Below are 17105 nucleotides of genomic sequence, written 5' to 3'. Positions count from 1 at the left end.
GGATGCCACTCCTGCTTCCAAGCCTGTTTTATTCGGAGCCACAAAAACCAGGCCAAGAGTACTGAGTAGGCTATTTATTAAAATCCTTCCAGAATCAACTATATGTATGTTCAGAGCATCATAGCTCCTCAGTACTCCGATTATGAAGATATTTGTGTCCCTAACCAATCAACCAATTTCTTGGTGACTTTTAAATTTTGAGAATAGTATGTAAGGAAGCATGGCATGCCAAAGCCCCATCTGTAGTTAGTGATGTCTGGATGTGAGAAATAGTCCTGTACGTAGAGCAGGAGACTACTTCATGGAATTGTTGTTGGGCACCATTGAGTCACCTCTGACTCTTAGCTGACCTTGTGTACAAGAGGTGGAATGGCCAGTCCTGAACCATCTTCAGCATCTCTGCTGTGCTTAAGCCCATGATTGTAATTGTTATGCCAATCCACATTGCTAAGGGTCTTTGCTTCTTCTCAGACACTTCGTCATTTCAAATACAATGTCTCCTTCCAAGGACTGGCCTCTCCAAGTAGGTGTGACAAAAATCATCACCGTCCTTATCACTAAAAAGCGTTCTGGCTATAGGCATATTTGTTTGTTCTTTTAGCAGTCCATGATATATTCAATGCTCTTTGCCAAAACAGTAATTAAAAGGTGTTAGTTCTTTTTAAACTCAACTCAAGCTTGTTGGTGTCGACTTGGATCTGACTCATACCTGCCCCTCTATTTGGATTCTGTAAGGTTGTAAATCAATTGTGCAGAAAGCTTTCTCCCAAGGAGCTGCTGGTGGATTTGAACCACCAGAAAGGTTTGGCCTCAGGGTTAGCAGTACAACACCCTACGGATTACATCAATAGAGCAATTCTCCTTATGTCTTTCCTATCCATTGTCTAACTTCCATAAGCAAATGAAATAATTGCAACTGCTATTACTTGAATTAGGTGACCCAACAGAATGTGGAAACTACAGAACAATATCATTGATTTCACACGTGAGCAAGTTTCTACTGAAGATCATCTGAAAACGACTGGAACAGCACATCAGCAGAGAACTGCCAGAAGTCCAGGCTGGGTTTAGAAGAGGCCGTGGTAGGAGGGATATTGTAGCTAATGTTAGATGGATCTTTTCTGAAAGCAGGGAATACCAGAGGAATGTCCATCTGTGTTTCATTGATTATGCAAAGGCATTTGACTGTGTGGATCATAACAAAATATGGCTGACTCTGAGAAGAATGGGAATTCCAGAACACTTGATCATGCTAAGGTGAAACCTATACTTGAGCCAAGAGGCAGTCATCAGAATGGAGCAAGGAAACACTGAATGGTTCAAAATCGGGAAAGGTGTATGCCAGGGATGTGTCCTATCTCCATACCTTTTTAACCTGTATGCAGAATAGATTATCCAGGAGGCTGGGCTTTATGAGGAGAAGTGTGGGGTCAGGATTGGTGGAAGATCTATCAACAATCTGCATTATGCAGACAACACAACCCTGCTTGCTGAAACTGAGGAGGACCTGAAGCGCTTGTTGCAGAGGGTCAAGGACTGCAGCCTTCAATATGGATTGAGGTTCAATGTCAAAAAGACAAAGATTCTCACGACTGGACCAATTGGCAGCATCAGGATGGATGGTGAAGAGATTGGGATTGCTTACAGCTTTAGTTTGCTTGGCTCCACAGTCAACACTCTTTGCATCAGTAGCCAGGAAATTAGAAGACCTATTGCTATGGGAAAGTCTGCTGTTAGGGACCTCTCCAAAGTACTGAAGAGCAATGGTGTCTCTCTGGAAACTAAGGTGCGTCTGATACAGGCCATGGTCTTAACAATCACTTGTTATGCATCAGAGAGTTGGACAATGACTAGGGAGGATAGAAGGAGAATTGATGCCTTTGAGCTGTGGTGCTGGAGAAGAGTATTGAGAATACCATGGACTGCTAGGAAAACAAACAGGTTCATCCTGGAGAGGGTTAAACCAGGCTGCTTCTTGCAGGCAAGGATTCTAACATACTTTATGTTAGGCTTCGTCTAACATACTTTGGACATGTTGTAAGAAAGGACTGATCCTTGGAGAGGGACATCATGCTTGGTAGGGTGGAGGGACAGCACAGGAGGGGAAGGCTCCTGTGAGGTGGATTGATTCAGTGACTGGGGTAATCGGGATGGGTGTATTAGAGACAGTGCGACTGGTACAGGACAGAGCAGAGTTTAGGGCTGTTGTACATAGGGTCGCTGTGAGTTGCAAGCAACTCAATGGCACATGATAACAGCAAGAACATGGTTTTAAAAATTACTTCTTTGCTCTTCCGAACTTTAAACAGGTCCTTGACTGTAAAACTTGGCCCAATATAACATGTCTTCTATTAATGATATGACTGATTTTTTATAGGACTACACATTTTTCTCATGATATAGCTTTGAAGTACTCAGGAGCAATGATTTTAAAAATTACTACACAACTTGGGAGGGACTGGAGAACATTATGTTGAGTGAACTAACTCAATCTCATAAGGACAAATACTATATAAGACTATTATTGTAGAAATAGAAAGATAATAAGTAAAACGTGTATGAGAAACCAAGGAGGGAGAATAGGAGTAGAGGCATGAAACATGGGGGAAATCATAGGGTTGCACAATTTGATGAGTGGAGTGGGGGTGGGTGGGTAGAGGAAATGGGAGAGAATCAGTGAGATCTGGAAGGATACAGTAATGCTGAGCATAGTTCAATGTTGATTAATTTTATAAAATATAACAAATGGGAATGATTGTATGAAACAGAATGTGAATGAAGAATAGTGTGAAACACAATCTATACAGACTTTGTAAGCAAATAAATTTAAAATAAATATTTATTTTTTAATTAAAAAAATAAAAAAAGATCTAGCTTTGATCTTTGGGAAAAACTTGAGAAACCTTACAGTTGTGTTTCTGAAGACATCTATTGATAGTCATTTCTAAGGCTGCATTTCCAAGTCATTTCTTCAACATAGTTCAGAATTGGGTGTCAGCAGATGGTTTTTATAGATTAGAGGAGATTAACTGATGGACATAATTTATTTTACTTTTATTTGACAAGCGTTATGTACCTTTTGTGGTAATAGGCACAATGTTTTGTAGGTTATGGTTTAAAAGAGGAAGAGGAAGTTTCAGAGTAAAATTTGAAATATGTGTATTTTAAAATGTTGATGCAAGTGTCTACACACACTGTTCAGTGACATCGATTCACACACATTATATAAACACTCTCATTATTTCCATTCTAGCTGTTCCATTCCTATTAACATGGTCTCACAGTCCAATGCCTTCCCTCCTCCATCTTCTCATCTAGTTTATAGAGTATTTGTTGACCATTTATAGAAGTTCTTTTTTTTAAAGACCACAGTGGTCAAGGTCGATTAACCAAAACAAATTCATTGTTGCTGAATTATTTCTGACTCGAGGTAATGCTCTCTCAAGTTTCCAGAGCTATACATCTTTTTTGTTGTTGTTTTTAAAAAACTTTTAAATTTTTATTATTTTTTGTGTGTGTACTGTCAAATCGGATCTGACTGATACAGGAGGAGATTGCCCCTCCTTCTTCAACAGAGCATGTGGGGGATTCAAACCACTTACCTCTGGGATTGCAATGCAGCTTCTTGCCACTAGCCACCAGAGTTCCTTCAAAGCTTACACATCTTTATGAGAGGAAATTGCCTATCTTTCTCTTTTGGAGCAGCTAGATGTAACACATGGGACCTACCTTGCTATTTGGCTAAAATGTGACTTGAGAGATTTGGCTAAAATGTGACTTAAGAGAATAGATGTCAGTTTACAGCTTAGAAAATATTTCAGAGTATAGTCTCAGGGATTCCTCCTTTAACAATAATTGTTATAATTTTGTGCCGTCAAGTTGGAACCAACTCATAGCTGACCCTCCAGTGGATTTTCAGAGGCAGTACATTGTACAGAAGGAGACTGCCCATCTTTCTCCCGTGAAACAGCTAATCTTAGCATTCAGAGGTGGACTGACTGGTGCTAATACTGAAGGGATGAATACTGGATTTAATTAAGTAATCACATCTAGCAATGGGATGGGAACACAAAGGGACAATTTTAATATATGGAATTCATTCTTTAACAAGTGAATATGATACAGGCTTATAGAAACTGAGAAGGCGGTAGTATTTGTTTCTAATAAGTGATAGGGAACTACTGAACCAGAGCTCTTATTTAGTTAGTAAAACAGAATAAAAACGTCTTTTTTTTTTCAGTAAACTTCCGTTGATTGATAAATGCCACACGTTATAGAGGATGGAATTCATTGTCAGCTCATTCTCTAGGAACTTAGCAGCCCATTTTTATTTTATGTTCATTTTGTATCAAGTGATTTTATAAATCCCTCTGATAATTTAGCTTATGAATGTTCATTCCTCTTTTACATTACTTAGATCTGCTACCAGATTTTTTCCCCCTTCTAACTCACAGGAAGCCTTGCGCCTTGCTGTGAGCACAGTGGTTGAATGAACACTGTGACATGAGTGTAAGAATGAAGATTGGAACCATTCATTAGCTCATACTATTAAAAATCAGCGCTGAAGACCAAAGCTGATTCATAGTTAAAATCTGGTTTTCTTATTCAACAATATAGAGTTTACCAGAAGGCTGCTTAAAACACCAATCTTTTGAAATGTCACCAAAATAAAATCCTTGACAGATATAACACGACTAGGTATATCATTAACAGAATATTCTTAACAGAATAAAAGCTTACAATCAGAACATGGTTGAAAACATAGAAGCTTTATGGAGGCAGTAAATTAGGAGCTAGTCAAAATTTAAATTTCCCATCAGTGTTTCTTTGTTGAAGCCTGGAATATAGAGTAAATTGAGCTGATGTAGCAAGTTAGCACCATGGTTTTTATACACGATTCTGGATAGTGGAATTTTTAAGTAAGGAGAGCTTTTAGGATGAAAAGATTTCTTAAATATCTACTTTTGTTATAAAAGCACCTCCACCATCATACAAAGGCTTAGGAACACTATGAATAAAGCTTTGTTGAAACTTTTGGGGTCTTTTCTGTTTCTCCACCACTAGAATATTTTATGTAGAAATATATTGGGTTCTATGTTTAATAGGTCAAACGACTGTATTTGAACTTATTTTCAAGTAGTCAGAGACCTATTGTAATAGAACATGTGCCCCTTGCCTCAAAATATATAGCAATTGTATTCTTAATAATGTGCTGCAATCACCAGGGGTTATGTATTGTGCATAAAAGTTTTTGTAAGAGGCTTTCTTTAGTTCAGTATCCATTCCTGCTGGTTAAGGAAGTCATGTCCCAGCCTGGGTTTCCAGCTGGCTGACTATTCTAAGGTTGCCTCTTCATTTGAAGGGGCCTGGTTTGTCGTTCAGAGCAAACTGGGAAAAAAATTGACTTATTTTTTTGACTTTCTTAGATTATGAAGAGTCTTGTCTGGGTATGAAAACCTTGTCTGCTTCAATTTGCTTCCTGCTTAAGAATGCGCGGCTGATTATACCCACTGAGTTGCATTTTGAAGATCATCGTTTTTATCATTCCATGTTCTCTGGGATCCTACTGGATTCCTGGCCGCCTCATTTCTGCTTCTGTTATAGTCGTGGAAATCACACATGCGTTGTTAGTTGCAGTGTCAGCTCGGACTCTTAGCAAACTTGAATGTCACAGAAGAGAATGTTGCCTGGCCTTGTGCCATCTTTGATTGCCGGGTTTAGAGGCTCTTGTCGTGGCTCAGTGTCAATCCATCTCGTTTTCATTGGCCTCTGCTTTACAATGTAGTTGCAAGCTGTCACCCTTATCAAGCTTCTAAATGTGCTCGAGAAGAGAGGAAACAAAAGGTCAGACCTTCTCAATGAGAGCCCTTCCAGGTAGCAGCCTGGAAGCCCTTGTTGGTGTGCCTTGCGCCCGTTGCTGTCGACATATGGCCTCGTGGTGTGCTTTGCCTCTGATAGCTGTTTCTCTTCCCCTCCTCCCCTTCTGCAGACATGCCTTGAATTGGAACGCTACCTGCAGACGGAGCCCCGGAGGATCTCGGAGACCTTCGGGGAGGACTTGGACTGCTTCCTTCACGCTTCCCCTCCGCCGTGCATCGAGGAGAGCTTCCGACGCCTGGACCCCTTGCTGCTGCCCGTGGAGGCCACCATCTGCGAGAAGAGCTCAGCCGTGGACATCCTGCTCTCTCGGGACAAGCTGCTCTCCGAGACCTGCCTCAGCCTCCAGCCGGCCAGCTCCTCCCTGGACAGCTACACCGCCGTCAACCAGGCCCAGCTCAACGCAGTGACCTCATTAACGCCCCCCTCGTCCCCCGAGCTCAGCCGTCATCTGGTCAAGACCTCACAGACCCTCTCGGCCGTGGATGGCACGGTGACGTTGAAACTGGTGGCCAAGAAGGCTGCGCTCAGCTCCGTCAAGGTGGGCGGGGTGGCCACAGCGGCAGCAGCCGTGGCGGTGACGGGGACAGTCAAGAGTGGACAGAGCGACAGCGAGCAAGGAGGGCTAGGGGCTGAGGCATGCCCCGAAAACAAGAAGAGGGTGCACCGCTGTCAGTTTAACGGGTGCCGGAAAGTTTATACAAAAAGCTCCCACTTAAAGGCCCACCAGAGGACTCACACAGGTAGTGGTACAAGTTGGCCGCACGTGGCTTCTTCCTTTTGTCCCCCTTTGGCGTCTCTTTGTTCGCAGAAGTGGCATCCGTGTTGACTGGAATGTGATAGAGGGGCAGGAGGGCCTGGGCAGGGACCCAGAATGACTCACACCTGTTACCTTTAGATGGCAGAGCTGTCCTGAGCTCAGGACATGGGCTTGTCATGGGCTGTGAGCTACACTCACTGGCAGTGCTGATCCTGGGACAGGATCCAAGAGCTCTGCTCTGCAGATGAGGGCAACTCTGGTGGGATGAGTGTGTGTGTATGTGTGTATTTCTCCCTGCGGTGCATGATACACAGACTTGTCACTTCTCTGACACTTTTCGTTGTTTTATGAATGCCGTTCTGCAGTTTTGATCAACACTGGCATCAGAGGTGGTGCATCTGAAAGACTTCACAGTTAGACAAGGTAGCTCGGGTGTCCCCGTTCACTCTTTTCCCAGCATCCCTGACTTTTCATCAAAGTCACCAACAGCAGGAGGGTTTCAGAGTTCATTAGATGTGATCATTGTATAATTAATTGACATCTCCTCTTTTGCATTGTTCTCTGGCGCGTGCTTTATGGAGAGATGGCAGAATTGCTTTTTAATGAGCTTGTTACAGAGAAGTTGCGAAAGTGATTACATTGCTATGTGTGTGGTAAGGGCGGGCAGGGGAGGGCTGGGGACTGTGTGTTTTCCTCAAGACTTCTGTAGGGACTCCACAGAGTCCTATCGATCTTTTGAGCTATGGAGAAATTTGGAAGTGTGGGGGAAACACAGGAAACAAGGAAACTGGCATTTTCCTTGGAACAAGTCTTTGTCCTTTAATTTGAGATTGAAGCTTGGTGACGGTGTCTCATCTTGGTGGTTTCATTTTAGTAGCAATTCCTATTATTGATGATCTTAAATGAGTTCTCAGTAGTGCATTACCTGTATTTTTTTGAGGGCAGGAGAAAGCTATACTTTTTGCATTCTGCAATATGAATTGGGTCTAGCCACAAAGATGTAAGGGCAGAATAAGAACATTCTCGGAGAGAATGAGGTGATAATGTATGACCTCTGAGAAGTGTTTGATGAGAGTTTGTTTTCAGTTTCACTGCATGTCTTGCTGGTATTCCTTGGCATGACTATGAAGCTACAGAATCCTAGGTTGTAGGTCCCTGGGGGACAGAGACAGTTAAGTGCTCAACTATTAACCTGAAGGTTGGTAGTTCAGGTTCACCCAGAAGAGCTGCAGAAGTCTCTGGTGAGCCATTCTGTGAAGATGACAGTCCAGAACGTCCTGTGGGGTGGTTTTTCTCTGTGGCACATGGGCTTGCCATGAGTCAGAGTCTACTCTGAAGCCAGGGGTTTGCTTTAGTTCCACTCCAGCTCTGTGACCTTGACCTCGATGAGTCTCATTTTCCACATCTGTCATACAATATGACTCTTCAGACCCCTTTGGCCCCTCCTGTTCTGGAGGTCCATGGAGTGTAATACACAGACAAAGAAAGGACTTACTTGAACCTGAGAGTTGTCCCCACAGGAGGAAAAGACTTGACAGTGCTTCCTTGCCAGCACAAGTCTCAGGGATACACTCCTCTATTCTGAACTTAATTTCCCATAAGGTTCTTGATTGGCCCGTGGATGATCTCCAGACATCATCCTTGCTCTCCGTGGCTCAGATGGAGAATCCTGCTCTTGGTTTCCTATTAGAATGTGGGTTTGAATTGTCTAGTCTGCATACACCAAGGCTAATGCTTTCTACACTCTTCAGCTTTTCCTTTGTCATAATGCCCTGCAACCTGTTTTTATTTCTACTCCTTCTCCCCAATCCCCTACAGTCAATGGGCAATAGGCAAACATGAATTGCTTCACTGTATCCCTCATCTCCAGTTCTGAAGAAACCAGAGTAAGTGGGATGAGGAAAGCATGTTGAACTGTTTGAGATGTGGGATTCGTGGTTATGGATACTTTGAAAAATTCCTGGCCCTTATACAGGCTACATATTGCTCAGCATGGAAACTGGACAATTCTCAGAACTTAATGATTCTGTTTAGTGACTCCAGAGAATTTTCTTCTTATCCCCCCATCAGTCTTCTCCACAGAGATGTCAGAAGTGTACTTGTGATTGATGCATTATTTATTTGGCTATTGTTTTTCTAACTGTTGTCTATTTGGCATGATTATCAAGACAGTCTCATTATATTACCCAACACCTACAACCACTTGCCTTATGAGGGACTGATGTGAAAAGACACCTCCTTGTGGGGAATTGACTCTTGAAGGTACCATTACGAGAAAAGCAGAATTATAGAACAGTTAAGAGCAGGACTTTGGGATCTAGATGGACTTGGGTTTGAGTCCTTCCTCCTCTAATAACCAGATTTAGATTTATGACCTGGGGGGGGGGGATTACTCATCTACAATTGTAGTTTTGGTTGTAGTTATAGCTATTGTTGATAGTGATTAGTGATGTTTTTGTTGTTGTTCCATCCACCCAATGATATTGTAGGATATACTTGGGACCAAGTTCTGAAAACGTCTTCTTCTTGTTGTTATGTACCATTGAATTGCTTGCAACTCATAGCAATCCAGTGTACAACAGCCCTGAATCTTGCTGTGTCCTGTGCCAACTTTATTGTCTCTGACACATCTGTACTCATTACCCCAATCACTGAATCAATCCATCTCATCAAGGCACTTCCTCACCTGTGCTGTCCCTCCACTCTTCCAAGCATGAAGTCCCTCTCAGACAACTGACCCCTCCTTGTAACATGTCCAAAGTATGTCAGAGGAAGCCTCAGAATCCTTGCCTCCAAGGAGCAGCCTGGTTTCACCTTCTCTAGGAAGGTGATTAGTGATACCAAGGTAGGTTTTTTGTTTGGTTGTTTTGTTGTTGTTGTTGTTGTTTTTAATTAAGCTAGAAATAAGTTGATAAGCAAAAGTAAAATGTGACCAAAAGGTGAAAATCCCTGTCTCATTGCTGCCGGTGGGCATGTGATGCTTGTGGGCACCAGTGGTGGAGATTGGAACGAGGCATGCATGCTTTGGCCCCTTGAGGCTGGCAGTGGTGTAGAGAGAGTATGGCTTTCTGGAATGAAGACAGGAAACAATTGCCCTGCACCCTCCAAAAACACTTTGCCTATAAATCTTTCATCAGACATAAAACTGGAGGGAAAAGTCGGTGCTGTAGGAAAGAGAATCAGATGAGGAGGTAGCATTCGTGATGGAGGATAGGGTGAGGGAGTATAAATTAATTTGGATTTAATGGATGAGAATCAGAGTATTTATTTGGAATTGGTGTGAATGGGGCACATGGGGAACTGAAAACAAAAGTGATAATTTATGTGGTGTGGATGAACTAAGAATGATGAAAAAAGCATGAAGGATGGAATCAAATTAAGTACAAACATATAAAGGAAATGGACTAGTAAAAGCTTGAGGGCAAAGGTATATGGCAGTGGGAATTATGCTTGGAAAAGTCTGCTGATATAAGCCAGAGAAATGGGGAGAGCTGATAATCAAGTGTTGAGTAGAAATTAAAAAAAGTAGTCTGGGGGATAGTGGGTAGATGGGCTCTGTTGAATTCAGGGAAGGCATTTTAACACTGGGTTCACTTCAATCCAGTGAAATTAAATTCTTATCTTCCAGTTAGAGAAATGTTACAGAAAGAGGAGAAAAAGAGAGAAAGAAAACCACCCCAGAAAAAGAAGAGAAGTGTTGGAATTTTGTTCTCTAGAGTTTGCTATATCTGATCTATATGCTAATGTGGTGAACAGGGGACCCAGTTGCAAAAATAAAATAAAATGCAATGAAATATACGGGCCTCCCATCTTCTATGCATCAAGAGAAGCAATATGGTGCAGGTAACATAGATTTGCTTGCATTGAGGAATTTTAAATGTCTTATTCATTCAGTCACTGTATAGATAGAGTTTACTGAGCTGGAAAAGATACGCATTTTTTCCCTTCTGCGGCTGTTTTTGAGGATGCTGAATCCTTCGAACTTTTTGCCCCAGAGGATGTTTGGCAATGAGGTGATTTTTTTTTAAGGTAACAGATGTTCAAGCTGGTTGCCCAAGGAGGTGAAATTAGAGATGGGGGGATACAGGCTAAGGATGGAGGAAGATGAGGCCAGAAAACAGACAAAGGGGATGCTGTTGGTAAGTGGCAGGATCTTAGTGAAAGGAACGGTATGAAAATGGACATATGGTTTATCCATCAGCAAGACCACTTAGTGCAGGCACGAGCTTAAAACTGTCCCTGAGAGCCGAGCCATTACAAGCCCTTCGCCCCCACTCCAGTTTTTGATCTTTATATAATATATCTTGCATTTTATCTCAGTGTCTCAACCATTATGATGATAGTTTATTCATCTTTTTTAAGTCAGCCAAGTCACCTTTACGCCTGCGTGAGAGAAACTGTTCCAGTTTGCCAAAAGCCTCTTTCTTTTTATTTTCAACAAAACTCAACTTATTACACTATTGTGTTTTTATGCAAAAAGAGAATGTAGACTTATTTTTCCACATTTCTTCTTGTTCACGTTTTCTTTTTACTTTTTTAAAATTAATTTTAATGGAAGTTTACAGAAACTTAGGGTTTCCAGTCATTCATTGTTGTACTTTTCTCCCTGCTCCCCACTTCACCCCAGTTCACTCTTCTCCTTGAAAAGAAGACCAAAAACTCTTTCATTGTTATGCAATCCCTCCCCCCAAGTCCACTCCACTATGTAGCCTTCACTCTGGACTTCTGTAATGACAAGACTACCCATTCATATATCCCTTTTAAATAGTTCTCTCCCTCATCTGTTTCAATGCAATATACATCATTCCTCCCCTCCTTTTCTATCTTCCCTCAACCCTGATGTCAGTCCCATTTTACAACAGTGGCCCTATGCAAAATTTGTTCTTTTGTGACTGAGGTATTTCACTTAGCATAATGTTCTCCAGGATCACCCATTTTGTATAATATTTCATGAGTTCTTTGTTTTTCAGTGCAGCATAGTATTCCATTGTGTGAATATACCACAGCTTCTCTATCCATTCGTTTGTTGATGGGCACTTGGGTTGTTTCCAGCTCTTTGCTATTGCGATCAAAGCTGCAATAAACATGAGTGCACATATATCTGTTTGGGTGGAGGTTATGGTTTCTTTAGGGTAAATTCCCAGTATCTTATTCACTTTTGTGGAGAAAAATACACTATGCTTTAAATGTTGCTTTAAACTGTAAAGGCAGCAGCTTTTCTTAATCAGGAAATCCGTATAAACCATGCCTACATTTGTATGTTATTAAGAGTGAGGAGCGGGCTGTGGTGGCCTAGTGGGTGAAGAGATGTGTTGTCGACACACAGGCAAGCAGTTTGAATCCACCAGCTACTCTTTGAGGTAAAGATGGGCAATCTCCTACTGTGTGATTTACAGCATGTGAAACCCCCCTGATAGGTCAATAGCGAATAGTTTCAAGAGTGAGTCGTGTATTGGTGAAGTCAGCCATTCCACCTGGGGCTGTTGATTGCATTGTGGGAGATGAAAAAAGTCCAGTTCTCATATGTGCTGTTTGCTGTCTGTAGACTGGGCTTGCTTTGGACTAAAATACAGATGATGATAAGGACATTTGAAGTTCCACACTTAAGTATATAAAGGAATGCTATTCAGATGGACAATAGGCATGTAATTCACCTTAGTATTTTACATTTGCTCTGAGGAATCTTTGTGAACCAGAGTAACCCCCAGATGGCATAAATAATTTAAAAGCTCTTGACTACTAACCAAAATGTTAGAGGTTCAAACTCACCCAACCGTGCTTTGCAAGTAAAGCCTGGTAACGGCTTCTAACAGGTAACTTCCTGGAGAACTCTAGGCAGCCGTTTTATTCTACATGCAAAGAAGTTGGTCATGAGTCTGAATTGACTCAAGGTTTGCAATTGAAAACAATGTATTCAGTAAGAGGTGGCCCAATTGCTTTTAGACTGCTCTGTCCCTCATATGTTTCAATGCAGTATACCCAAGTAATCCAGTTTTTCTCAGTTTTACCTGAACCCAGACGTCAGTCCCGTTCTACAACAGTGGCACCATGCAGTATTTGTCTTTTTGTGACTGAGAGTTCACTCAGCATTATGTCCTCCAGGGTCACCCATTTTGAATAATACTGCATGTTTTTCAATGCAGTGTAGTATTTCATTGTTGTGGACTTTTACAGCTACTACTGTTAAGGTCACTACGGAGCTGTGGCGATGCAGTGGTTAACCATTTGGCTGTGCCATCCTCATCATCTCTGACCTACTTGATCCATTGCTGTAGTCAGTATGTCAGTCTGTCTCGGTGAGGATCTTCCTCTTGCATTATTAAGCCTCCACCTTCCCAAGTGTGATGTCCTTTTCCAGGGACATCCCCTTCTAGCAATGAGCCCAAAGTATGGAAGATGACACTTTGCTATCCTGGCCTCGAAAGAGCCCCCTGCATGCACCTTCTTCAACGTGTATCTACTTGTTCTTTTGGCAGTCCATGGGACCTTCAGTACTTTTCTTCAACACCACAGCTTAAAGGCTTCAATTCTTCTCTCATCTGTCTTCTAGCTCTCAGATGCAGAGCAAGTGATTGAAATGACCATGGCCTGAATCCAGCACACCTTAATCTTCAAAGTGGCATCATTGCTCCTCAGTCATTTGTAGAGGTCCCTGGCAGCAGACTTTCCCAATGCAATACATATCCTGATCTCCTGACTGACTGCTGGTATCAAGGGTGTTGATTGTGGATCCAAGTAAGATGAAAGTGTTGACATCGTCAATCTTTTCTCCATCTCTCATGATGTTACATATAGGTCCAGTGGTGAGGACTAAAGATTACAGCCTTAGAAACTGGAGCTGTGTACCCTTGTCCCATTGGGTCACTCACTCACTCACTTATTGCTGTGGCATTGGAACCAACTCAGAGCTGACCATCCAGTGGGTTTTCAGAGGCTGTAAATCCTATGAGAGGAGGTTGTTAATCTCTCTCCTGCAGAGCAGCTGGTGAATTCAAACACCAGACAGGATCCCCCTTTTGAGTAGCAGTGCAGCTTCCTACAGCTTCCTTCATCCTTTCTGGACTCAGCCACGAGAGCTCCCAAGGGTCACTAGGACTAAACTTCATCTTGATGGCAATAGGCTCATTGTGATCCTTGATAGTAAACCAACTTTTTCCTTTAACATTAAAGAGAGACTTCCTTGTTATATGTAGTCCCCTTTCCCATGTAAAATGACAAAAGTTAGGATTCTTATTATGAGACAAAAAGGCAAGTGTTATTTTAAATAATGGACATTGAAAATCCCGCCCTGAGCAAAATGTCATGTTGTACTCAGGCTGTGTAATCAGCAGCTAGTAGGATTAAAACTAGACCCATGTTTTTTTGTCCCTCAGCAAATGTCTGTATAAGTTGAAAGGTGCAAACTGTTAAACTCTCTGTTGCAAGTTGAAAGCCTGGCATTTTGGATCCCTCCAGAGGTGACTCAGAAGGCAGACAGGCCTGGAAATCTGACTCTAAAATGTCCATGCCTGGCCATTGAGTTAATTCCAATTCATAGCAACCCTATAGGACAGAGTAGGTTTGCCCATAGAGTTTCCAAGACTGTGACCCTAGTGACAAGAAGCTGTGCTGCAATCCCAAAGGCACATGGTTCGAGGCTACCAGCTGCTCTGTGGGAGAAGGATGGGCAATTTCCTCCTGTGCAGTTAACTATCTCTGAAAACCCACAGGAGGGTTGCTCTGGGTCAGTTAGGACTCTACAGTACACAACAACAACAATACAATCTTGAGAGAAGACTGCTACATCTTTCTCCTGCAAGCCGATGATGGGTTCAAGTGCCAAACCACTGTGTCACCAGGGCCCCTTCCAAAAGGTTATAGCCTTGAAAATGACAGAGCAGTTTTGTCCTACACACGTGGAGTAGCCAGGTGTGGGAACCACTTGACGACAACTGACAGCTGCCCCTCAGGCTTGCATCCTATATCATCGATCATCTTGCTTTATATGTATTTAGTCATTCCACACGCAGGTATAAGTGTCCTTAGGTGTCAAGCACTTCAACATGGAATGACTAGCCGAGGGGAAAAGAGAATGCCATTGAGAGGCGTCGATGCTAGAGGAAGACAAAACATTAAGTAAGAGTTGGGGTTGGCATCAGTCGTCAAAGGCAGCAAGGAAGATTTGCAGATAAAACATTGTCTTTCTCTTTCTGGACAGGGTGCTTATTGATGCTGTTCTTCTTTTTAAAGGATGTCAATGTGATAATACACACGTTTATATAAATAGAAGCCTTAATTCAAGGTCAGGCGTATCAGCAGGATAAAATTAAATACCTCACTGAGGAACAGTAGGGGACCAATCGACCACTTTCACCCTCCTCTACATGATAGATAAGAATTCTTTGAATTTTTACAATAGCTACTGAAATGGGGTAATTTTACAACATTAAAGGGGCTTGAATATGCTGAGACACATGACCACTAATTAAGTTTATTCAGGTGTTGAGGCGGAAACTCATTAAACCCCGATTACAGAGTGAAAACTAGACTAAGGGTTAAATGGTCAGTTCATAAGGTGGAGAGAGTTAATAGGAGGGTTTGCTAGTTTGGATTTAGACTTCTCAAGAGCTTAAAAGAAGGAGTTTGCAAGGAAAAGATGTGAACTGAGGTGATGAAAACCAACTAATGGGAGAAATTTATGATTCAGGGACACTTCAGCCCTTTGCCATATGAAACTTAGCAATGTGCCATTTCTCTTAATATTTGTGAAGATAACTTTCATAAACATACATCAGGTAAAATGGCTTAAATTTGACATATGCATAGCAAGTACACTTATTTTATCATAATATGCTAATAAATCACCATTAGGTAATTTATTCTTACTGACCAGGCCACTAGAGTCCCCTAATAAGTGTAGGATTTGTCAGATGCCTATTCCAGATATCCTTCTACTAGACTCCTAGCTACCCTCCAGTGAGCTTTCAGAGACACTTTAATCATCTGGGAGGAGCTTGCCCATCTTTTTCCTACGGAGCAGCTGGTGGATCCAAACTCTGTGCCCTTGAGACTGCAGTGCAGCTTCTTGCCACTAGGCCACTAAAGCTCCCTAGATAATCAGTGTTGTTGTTAGGTGCCATCAAGTCGAGTACGACTCATAGCGATCCTATGAACAGCCATCCCGATCCCTGCTTATCCAATGCCATCCTTACCATCTCTGAAACACTCAAGCCCATTGCTGAAGGAGAGTCTTCCTCTCTTTCATTGACTATCCCCTGTCTTCCAAGCATGAAGTTCCTCTCCAATGAATATCCTTGCCTAGTTACATGTCCAAAGTATGAAACACGAAGCTTTACCGTCTTTGCCTCCAAGGAGCACTCTGGCTGCACCCTCTCCAAGACACATCTGTTTGTTCTCTTGGCAGTCCATGGGTTCAGTACTCTTTTCCAGCACCACAACTCAAAGGCATCAATTCTTCTCTGTAATTTTTATTCATTTTGCAGCTCTCTGATGTGTAGTGGGTGATTGAAAAGACCACGGCGTGAATTAAGCACACTTTAGTCTTCAAACTGACATCATTGCTCTTCAGCGTTCTGGAGAGGTTCTTGATGGTGGACTTGCCCAATCTAATACATCTCCTGATTTCCTGACTGCTGGTCCCAAGGGTGTTGATTGTTGATCCAAGAAAGATGAAGCTGTTGCCACCTGTAATCTTTTCTCCATCTATCATGTTCATTGTTGCTCCTGTGATGAGGCCCTTTGTTTCCTTGATATTGAGATGTAATCCATACTGAAGGCTGCCACAAAATAAGTGAATATGTTAAGAGTGAAGGAGAAAGAAGAAAACATGAAATTAATGAGTCTTCAATCATAGAGAATGGATATTGTTGGATACCCACTATACTGGGCTCTATAGTCCTCTTACCATCTCTAAAGGCATTACTATTTGATGCAAAAGCCAAAAATATGGTTTCATAAGGTCATTGCATTTGGAACTTGATCACGAAAGAGAATTTAGAATATGCGGGGCAGATCTGTACCAAGAGAGAAGAGGAATTTCACTCCACCCAAGGCAGTGGAAGCCATGAAATCTTAACACTTTCTAAGATTTAAAGGTTAACTCAGATCTGTTTGATAAAGGGGAAGAAAAGAAGATCATGAGAAGTCTGTGCAAACAAAGGGATGCATTCGAAAGGCCAGGTGTGAATGTTAGGAAAAACTTTCAGAGTAAACATTGCAGAAGCTGTTTTTATTTTAAGAAGATAGTTAATAACCATGATAATAATAGTTATCTTGTCCACATTGCATAGAGAAGTTGGGGGGGGGAGTAAATGGAACTTCATAAAGAACCACTGCTAAGATAATGTTATTGACACAGTTAATTGGTGGCAGGAAATATTACTCCTATGTCACCTAAAGTTGAAACAATATTGGACTGAGTCTGTGTGAATCAAGGGAAGAGGGATGGAGTAAAAAGTCATGCCTTATA

At 42.0% G+C, this 17105-nt stretch overlaps 1 protein-coding gene across 2 annotated transcripts in view; it reads left to right on the top strand.

The window, feature by feature from the left end:
* Nucleotides 1-17105, top strand: part of KLF7 (Kruppel-like factor 7 (ubiquitous)) — a 126917-nt gene that overhangs the window by 54233 nt on the left and 55579 nt on the right. The window contains exon 2 of one of the 2 annotated variants that reach the window (XM_006889122.1): nt 5990-6620. In XM_006889122.1, the coding sequence (XP_006889184.1) occupies nt 5990-6620 (631 nt within the window). The remainder of the gene's footprint in view (nt 1-5989; nt 6621-17105) is intronic. The other variant, XM_006889123.1, reaches the window with a different exon arrangement.

The sequence above is a fragment of the Elephantulus edwardii genome, unplaced genomic scaffold (assembly GCF_000299155.1).
Source record: "Elephantulus edwardii isolate Elephantulus edwardi_28Jun2011 unplaced genomic scaffold, EleEdw1.0 scaffold00075, whole genome shotgun sequence".
Taxonomy (NCBI): Eukaryota; Metazoa; Chordata; class Mammalia; order Macroscelidea; family Macroscelididae; genus Elephantulus; species Elephantulus edwardii.
This window is presented reverse-complemented; position numbering and strand designations above follow the sequence as displayed.